Source organism: Coturnix japonica, unplaced genomic scaffold (assembly GCF_054131305.1).
Source record: "Coturnix japonica strain WE unplaced genomic scaffold, WE-NBRP24 Scf043, whole genome shotgun sequence".
NCBI classification, from domain to species: Eukaryota; Metazoa; Chordata; class Aves; order Galliformes; family Phasianidae; genus Coturnix; species Coturnix japonica.
The window spans coordinates 4,005,799-4,015,591 of record NW_028188946.1 but is presented as its reverse complement, the minus strand read 5'-3'; the positions used below and the strand labels follow the sequence as shown (position 1 = coordinate 4,015,591).

The 9,793-nt window shown below is 48.8% G+C and overlaps 1 protein-coding gene across 5 annotated transcripts; it reads left to right on the top strand.

The window, feature by feature from the left end:
- The first annotated feature begins 5 nt into the window (after positions 1 to 5).
- On the top strand, positions 6 to 9,511 carry EMC4 (ER membrane protein complex subunit 4). 5 transcript variants are annotated; one of them, XM_085531682.1, is made up of 6 exons: positions 6 to 82; positions 237 to 336; positions 3,647 to 3,800; positions 7,748 to 7,908; positions 7,998 to 8,045; positions 9,368 to 9,511. In XM_085531682.1, exons 1-5 carry the CDS (start codon positions 15 to 17, stop codon positions 8,031 to 8,033), a joined length of 519 nt encoding a protein of 172 aa, XP_085387808.1. In that variant the 5' UTR covers positions 6 to 14; the 3' UTR covers positions 8,034 to 8,045; positions 9,368 to 9,511. The 5 variants fall into 5 exon arrangements, with proteins under 5 accessions (XP_085387808.1, XP_085387807.1, XP_085387805.1 ...); XM_085531681.1 differs by having other exon boundaries at positions 7,998 to 8,065; positions 8,474 to 9,511; XM_085531679.1 differs by having other exon boundaries at positions 7,998 to 8,065; positions 8,215 to 9,511.
- Positions 9,512 to 9,793: the final 282 nt, after the last annotated feature.

The window sequence follows — 9,793 nt, the reverse complement described above, 5'->3', positions numbered from 1 at the left end:
CTTTCGCGTTCAACATGGCGGCCGCCGTCCGGACGCGTCGCTTTAAGTGGGCGCTGGAGCTCGGGGCGGCGCCGGGGGGGAGGTGAGACATAAAACCGGGATTTTGGGGTAAAAACGGGTCGGTTCGGGTCGGTTCGGGTGATACCGGGTGGTACCGGGTGGTACCGGGTGGTACCGGGTGGTTTTGGGGGGATTTTGGGGGTTTTTGGGGTTTTTTTTGATGTTTTTTGTTCCAGGCCCCGCGGAGCCCCCGAAGGCCGCGGCCCCGTCGGGTTCTCGGAGCGGCAGGTGGGGGAGGGGGGCGTCCATGAGAGCGACAGGATCCTCGTGGAGAAGGTGGGACCCATAGGGATACATAGACCCCATAGGGATACATAGGGATACATGGGGATCCATTGGGACCCATAGAGACATATAGGGACCCATAGGGATACATGGGGGGACATAGGGACCCATAGGGATACATGGGGGGACATAGGGATACATAGACCCCATAGGGACCCATAGAGATACATGGGGGCTATAGGGACCCATTGGGACCCATAGGGATACATAGACCCCATAGGGATACATAGGGATACATGGGGATCCATTGGGACCCATAGAGACATATAGGGACCCATAGGGATACATGGGGGGACATAGGGACCCATAGAGATACATGGGGACCCATAGGGATACATAGACCCCATAGGGACCCATAGAGATACATAGGGACCCATAGACCCCATAGGGACCCATAGAGACATATAGGGACCCATAGACCCCATAGGGACCCATAGAGGCATATAGGGACCCATAGACCCCATAGGGACCCATAGAGACATATAGGGACCCATAGGGATACATAGACCCCATAGGGACACATAGAGACATATAGGGACCCATAGACCCCATAGGGACCCATAGAGACATATAGGGACCCATAGGGATACATAGACCCCATAGGGACACATAGAGACATATAGGGACCCATAGACCCCATAGGGACCCATAGAGATATATGGGGGGACATAGGGACCCATTGGGACCCATAGGGATACATAGACCCCATAGGGACCCATAGACCCCATAGGGACCCATAGAGATACATGGGGACCCATAGAAATACATAGGGACACATGGGGGCGTCCATGAGAGCGACAGGATCCTCGTGGAGAAGGTGGGAACCATAGGGATACATGGGGACCCATAGAGACACATAGGGATACATGGGGGCTATAGGGAACCATAGGGACCCATAGGGATACATAGACCCCATAGGGACCCATAGAGATACATGGGGGGACATAGGGACCCATTGGGACCCATAGGGATACATAGACCCCATAGGGACCCATAGAGACATATAGGGACCCATAGACCCCATAGGGACCCATAGAGACCCATAGAGACCCATAGAGAGACACATAGAGGGAAATTGGGACCCATAGAGACACATAGGGACATATGGGGGGACATGGGGACTATAGGGACACATGGGGACCCATAGAGGGACATGGGGACCCATAGAGACCCATAGAGCCCCATATCCCCCCATATAACCCCATATCCCCCCATATCCCCCCATATAACCCCATACAGCCCCATATCACCCCATATAACCCCATATCCCCCCATATCCCCCCATATAACCCCATATAACCCCATATCCCCCCATATAACCCCATATCCCCCCATATAACCCCATATCCCCCCATATCCCCCCATATCCCCCCATATCTCCCCATATCCCCCTATATCTCCCCATATCTCCCCATATCCCCCCATATCACCCCATATCCCCCCATATCCCCCCATATATCCCCATATATCCCCATATATCCCCATATCCCCCCATATCCCCCCATATCCCCCCATATAACCCCATATCCCCCCATATACCCCCATATCCCCCCATATAACCCCATATCCCCCCATATAACCCCATATCCCCCCATATCTCCCCATATAACCCCATATCCCCCCATATAACCCCATATCCCCCCATATAACCCCATATAACCCCATATCCCCCTATATCCCCCCATATCCCCCCATATAACCCCATATCCCCCCATATCCCCCCATATCCCCCCATGTACCCCCATATCCCCCCATATCCCCCCATATAACCCCATATAACCCCATATCTCCCCATATTCCCCCATATAACCCCATATCTCACCCTATATCCCCCATATCCCCCCATATTCCCCCATATCCCCCCATATCCCCCCATATCCCCCCATATAACCCCCTATATAACCCCATATCCCCCCATATCCCCCCATATAACCCCATATAACCCCATATCCCCCCATATCCCCCCATATCTCCCCATATATCCCCCATATCCCCCCATATAACCCCATATATCCCCCCATATCCCCCCATATATCCCCCTATATCCCCCATATAACCCCATATCTCACCCTATATCCCCCATATAACCCCATATATAACTCTATATCCCCCTATATCTCCTTGTAGCGCTGCTGGGACGTGGCTCTGGCCCCCCTGAAGCAGATCCCCCAATATCCCCCCATATCTCCCCATATCCCCCTATATCTCCCCATATCTCCCCATATCCCCCCATATCCCCCCATATCCCCCTATATAACCCCATATCCCCCCATATTTCCCCATATCCCCCCATATCCCCCCATATTCCCCCATATCCCCCCATATCTCCCCATATCCCCCCATATAACCCCATATCCCCCCATATCTCACCCTATATCACCCCATATCCCCCCATATCACCCCATATCCCCCCATATAACCCCATATCCCCCCATATCCCCCCATATCCCCCCTATATCCCCCTATATCACCCCATATCCCCCCATATCCCCCCTATATCCCCCCATATCCCCCCATATCCCCCCATATCCCCCCATATAACCCCATATCTCCCCATATCTCACCCTATATAACCCCATATAACCCCATATCCCCCCATATCCCCCCATATAACCCCATATAACCCCATATCCCCCCATATCCCCCCATATAACCCCATATCCGCCCATATCCCCCCATATATCCCCCATATATCCCCATATATCCCCCATATCCCCCCATATCCCCCCATATCCCCCCATATCCCCCCATATAACCCCATATAACCCCATATATCCCCATATACCCCCATATATCCCCCTATATAACCCTATATCCCACCTATATCCCCCTATATCTCCTTGTAGCGCTGCTGGGACGTGGCCCTGGCCCCGCTGAAGCAGATCCCCCCATATCCCCCCATATAACCCCATATAACCCCATATCCCCCCATATCCCCCCTATATAACCCCATATAACCCCATATACTCCCATATAACCCCATATACCCCCATATAACCCCATATATCCCCCATATAACTTCATATATCCCCCCATATCCCCCCATATCCCCCATATCCCCCCATATCCCCCCATATAACCCCATATAACCCCATATCCCCCCATATCCCCCCATATCCCCCCATATAACCCCATATCCCCCCATATCCCCCCATATATCCCCCATATAACCCCATATAACCCCATATAACCCCATATACCCCCATATAACCCCATATACCCCCATATAACCCCATATAACCCCATATATCCCCCTATATAACCCCTATATCCCCCTATATAACCCTATATCTCCTTGTAGCGCTGCTGGGACGTGGCTCTGGCCCCCCTGAAGCAGATCCCCATGAACCTGTTCATCATGTACATGGCAGGAAACACCATCTCCATCTTCCCCGCCATGATGGTCGGCATGATGGGATGGCGCCCCCTGCAGGCGCTGCTCTCCTTGTCCTCCAGTGAGTCCTCCAGGGGGAAACCCCATAGAGACACATAGAGCCCCATATAAACCAATACAACCCCATAGAACCCCATAGAACCCCATATAACCCCATAGAGCCCCATAGAGCCCCATAGAACCCCATAGAACCCATAGAACCCCATAGAGCCCCATAGAGCCCCATAGAGCCCCATAGAACCCATAGAGCCCCATAGAGCCCCATAGAACCCTATAGAACCCATAGAGCCCCATAGAGCCCCATAGAGCCCCATAGAGCCCCATAGAACCCCATATAAACCAATACAACCCCATAGAACCCCATAGAACCCATAGAGCCCCATAGAACCCATAGAACCCCATAGAACCCCATAGAGCCCCATAGAACCCCATATAACCCCATACAACCCCATATAACCCAGTATATCCCAGTACAAAACCCCATACAACCCAGTATAACCCCATATAACCCCATACAACCCCATAGAACCCAATACAACCCCATATAACCCGATACAACCCCATAGAACCCAATACAACCCCATATAACCCCATACAATCCCATACAACCCCATACAACCCCATATATCCCCTATAACCCCATAGAACCCCATAGAACCCCATAGAACCCCATAGAACTCCATAGAACCCCATAGAGCCCATAGAGCCCCATAGAACCCCATAGAGCCCCATAGAACCCCATAGAACCCCATACAACCCCATAGAACCCCATAGAGCCCATAGAACCCCATAGAGCCCCATACAACCCCATATACCCCATAGAAACCCATAGAGCCCCATAGAACCCATAGAACCCCATACAACCCATAGAGCCCCATAGAACCCCATACAACCCCATAGAATCCCATACAACCCCATAGAACCCCATATAAACCAATACAACCCCATACAACCCCATAGAACCCCATAGAACCCAATACAATCCCATACAACGCCATATAACCCCATAGAACCCCATACAACCCCATAGAACCCCATAGAACCCAATACAACCCCATACAACGCCATATAACCCCATAGAACCCCATATAACCCCATACAACCCCATAGAACCCCATAGAACCCAATACAACCCCATACAACCCATATAACCCCATAGAACCCCATAGAACCCTATAGAGCCCCATAGAACCCCATAGAGCCCCATAGAACCCCATACAACCCCATAGAACCCCATATATCCCCTATAACCCCATATAACCCCATACAACCCCACAGAGCCCCATAGAACCCCATATAACCCCATACAACCCCATAGAACCCCATAGAACCCCATACAACCCCATAGAACCCATAGAACCCCATACAACCCCATACAACCCCATAGAGCCCCATAGAACCCCATACAACCCCATATAACCCCATACAACCCCATAGAGCCCCATAGAACCCCATACAACCCCATATAACCCCATACAACCCATAGAACCCCATACAACCCCATAGAACCCCATATAACCCCATAGAGCCCTATAGAACCCATAGAACCCCATAGAGCCCCATAGAACCCCATAGAGCCCTATAGAACCCATAGAACCCCATACAACCCCATACAACCCCATAGAACCCCATAGAGCCCCATAGAGCCCCATAGAGCCCCATACAACCCCGTAGAACCCAGTATAACCCCATACAACCCCATAGAACCCCATACAACCCCATAGAACCCCCATATAACCCCATAGAACCCCACAGAACCCCATAGAACCCAATACAACCCCATAGAACCCAGTATATCCCAGTATAACCCAGTACATCCCATAGCTCCCCATTAACCCCATTAACCCCACTAATTAACCCCACTAATTAACCCCACTAATTAACCCCACTAATTAACCCCATTAATTAACCCCTATTAAACTCCATAAGCCCCATTAACCCCATTAATTAACCCCCATTAACCCCATTAATTAACCCACTAATCACCCCCCTAATTACCCCCTAATTACCCCCTAATTACCCCATTAATTACCCCCTAATTACCCCCTAATTACCCCATTAATTACCCCCCTAATTACCCCCTAATTACCCCATTAATTACCCCCCTAATTACCCATAATTACCCCCTAATTACCCCCTAATTACCCCCCTAATTAACCCCTATTAAACCCCATTAACCCCATTAACCCCCATTAACCCCATATCCCCCCATTAACCCCCTAATTACCCCACTAATTACCCCACTAATTACCCCCCTAATGAACCCACTAATTACCCCACTAATTAACCCCCCTAATTAACCCCTATTAAACCCCATTAACCCCATTAAACCCCATTAACCCCATATCCCTCCATTAACCCCATTAACCCCATTAATTACCCCCCTAATTACCCCCCTAATTACCCCCTAATTATCCCCTAATTACCCCCCTAATTAACCCCATTAATTAACCCCTATTAAACCCCATAAACCCCATTAACCCCATTAAACCCCATTAACCCCATAGCCCCCCCCATTAACCCCATATCCCCCCAATAACCCCATTAACCCCACTAATTACCCCCCTAATTACCCCCTAATTACCCCCTAATTACCCCCTAATTAACCCCACTAATTAACCCCTATTAAACCCCATTAACCCCATTAAACCCCATTAACCCCATAGCCCCCCATTAACCCCATTAACCCCATATCTCCCCATTAACCCCATTAATTACCCCCCTAATTACCCCCCTATTTAACCCCCTAATTACCCCCCTAATTACCCCCATTAATTAATTACCCCCTAATTACCCCCATTAATTAATTACCCCTAGTTACCCCCTAATTACCCCATTAATTACCCCCTAATTACCCCCTAATTACCCCCCTAATTACCCCCTAATTACCCCACTAATTACCCCCCTAATTAACCCCATTAATTAACCCCTATTAAACCCCATTAACCCCATAGCCCCCCATTAACCCCACTAATTACCCCACTAATTACCCCCCTAATATAACCCACTAATTACCCCACTAATTAACCCCACTAATTAACCCCCTAATTAACCCCATTAATTAACCCCTATTAAACCCCATTAACCCCATTAACCCCATATCTCCCCATTAACCCCACTAATTACCCCACTAATTACCCCCCTAATTACCCCATTAATTACCCCCCTAATTAACCCCTATTAAACCCCATTAACCCCATTAAACCCCATTAACCCCATAGCCCCCCATTAACCCCACTAATTACCCCTAATTACCCCCCTAATTACCCCATTAATTACCCTCTTAATTAACCCCTATTAAACCCCATTAACCCCATTAAACCCCATTAACCCCATATCCCCCCATATCCCCCCATTAACCCCATTAATTAACCCCACTAATTAACCCACTAATTACCCCCCTAATTACCCCCCTAATTATCCCCATTAATTAACCCCTATTAAACCCCATTAACCCCATTAAACCCCATATCCCCCCATTAACCCCATATCCCCCCATATCCCCCCATTAACCCCATTAACTTCATTAATTACCCCCTAATTACCCCCTAATTACCCCCCTAATTACCCCATTAATTAATTACCCCCCTAATTACCCCCATTAATTAATTACCCCTAATTACCCCCCTAATTAACCCCATTAATTAACCCCTATTAAACCCCATTAACCCCATTAACCCCCATGTCCCCCCATTAACCCCATTAACCCCACTAATTACCTCCCTAATTACCCCCCTAATTACCCCCCTAATTAACCCCACTAATTAACCCCATTAAACCCCATTAACCCCATTAAACCCCATTAACCCCATTAAACCCCATTAACCCCATATCCCCCCATTAACCCCCCTAATTACCCCTAATTACCCCTAATTACCCCATTAATTAATTACCCCTAATTACCCCCCTAATTACCCCCATTAATTAATTACCCCTAATTACCCCTAATTACCTCCTAATTACCCCATTAATTAATTACCCCTAATTACCCCTAATTACCCCTTCCAGCCCTGAAGCTGCTGGACTCTTCCAGTTCCCGGCTGATCCAGTTCCTTGTTTTCCTATTGGGGAACGGGCTGGGCCTGGCCCTGGCCCTATATAAATGCCAGGCCATGGGGCTGCTGCCCACGCACGCTTCTGATTGGCTGGCCTTCGTCACCCCCCCCCAGGTGAGAGCAGCCCCAAAACCCCCCGAATTCACCCCAAAAATGGGATTGTTTGTCATGGATTTTAATGGTGGTTTTTCTTTCCCCTGCAGCGCATGGAGGTGACGGGGGGGGGGATGATCCTATAACTCACCCTATAAGTGACCCATAGAACCCCATAGAACCCCATAGAACCCATAGAACCCCATACAACCCCATACAACCCCATACAACCCCATACAACCCCATACAACCCCATAGAACCCCATACAACCCCATACAACCCCATACAACCCCATAGAGCCCCATAGAACCCAATACAACCCCATACAACCCCATAGAACCCCATAGAACCCCATACAACCCCATAGAGCCCCATAGAACCCCATACAACCCCATACAACCCCATAGAACCCCATACAACCCCATAGAACCCCATAGAACCCAATACAACCCCATAGAGCCCCATAGAACCCCATATAACCCCATAGAACCCCATAGAACCCCATAGACCCCCATAGAACCCCATACAACCCCATAGAGCCCCATAGAACCCATAGAACCCCATACAACCCCATAGAACCCCATACAACCCCATAGAGCCCCATAGAACCCCATACAACCCCATACAACCCCATACAACCCCATAGAACCCATAGAACCCCATACAACCCCATACAACCCCATACAACCCCATAGAACCCCATAGAACCCCATACAACCCCATAGAACCCCATAGAACCCCATAGAACCCAATACAACCCCATACAACCCCATAGAACCCCATACAACCCCATACAACCCCATAGAACCCCATACAACCCCATAGAACCCCATAGAACCCCATACAACCCCATAGAACCCCATAGAACCCAATACAACCCCATACAACCCCATACAACCCCATACAACCCCATACAACCCCATAGAACCCCATACAACCCCATAGAACTCCATAGAACCCCATAGAACCCCACCCCATACAACCCCTATATCTGACCCTATAACTGATCCTATATATGACCCTATATATGACCCTATATCTGACCCTATATCTGACCCTAAAACTGATCCTATAACTCACCCTATAAGTGACCCTATAACTGACCCTATAACTGACCCTATATCTGACCCTATAAGTGACCCTATAACTGATCCTATAACTGACCCTATATATGACCCTATATATGACCCTATATCTGACCCTATAACCCTATAAGTGACCCTATAGCTGACCCTATAAGTGACCCTATAACTCACCCTATATCTGACCCTATATCTGACCCTATATACGACCCTATATATGACCCTATAAGTGACCCTATAGCTGACCCTATAAGTGACCCTATATCTGACCCTATAACTGACCCTATATCTGACCCTATATCTGACCCTATATCTGACCCTATAGCTGACCCTATAGCTGACCCTATAACTGACCCTATATCTGACCCTATAGCTGACCCTATATCTGACCCTATAACTCACCCTATATATGACCCTATATATGACCCTATAGCTGACCCTATAAGTGACCCTATAATTGACCCTATATCTGACCCTATATCTGACCCTATAACTGACCCTATAAACCCCCCCCCAAGGAATAAAGTGTGGGACACACCGAGCACGGCGTCGATTTGGGGTCATTTATGGGGGATTTGGGGTCATTTATGGGGGATTTGGGGTCATTTATGGGGGATTTGGGGACATTTATGGGGGATTTGGGGTCATTTATGGGGGATTTGGGGTGAATTTATGGGGGATTTGGGGTCATTTATGGGGGATTTGGGGTCATTTATGGGGGATTTGGGGTGAATTTATGGGGGATTTGGGGACATTTATGGGGGATTTGGGGTGAATTTATGGGGGATTTGGGGTCATTTATGGGGGATTTGGGGTGAATTTA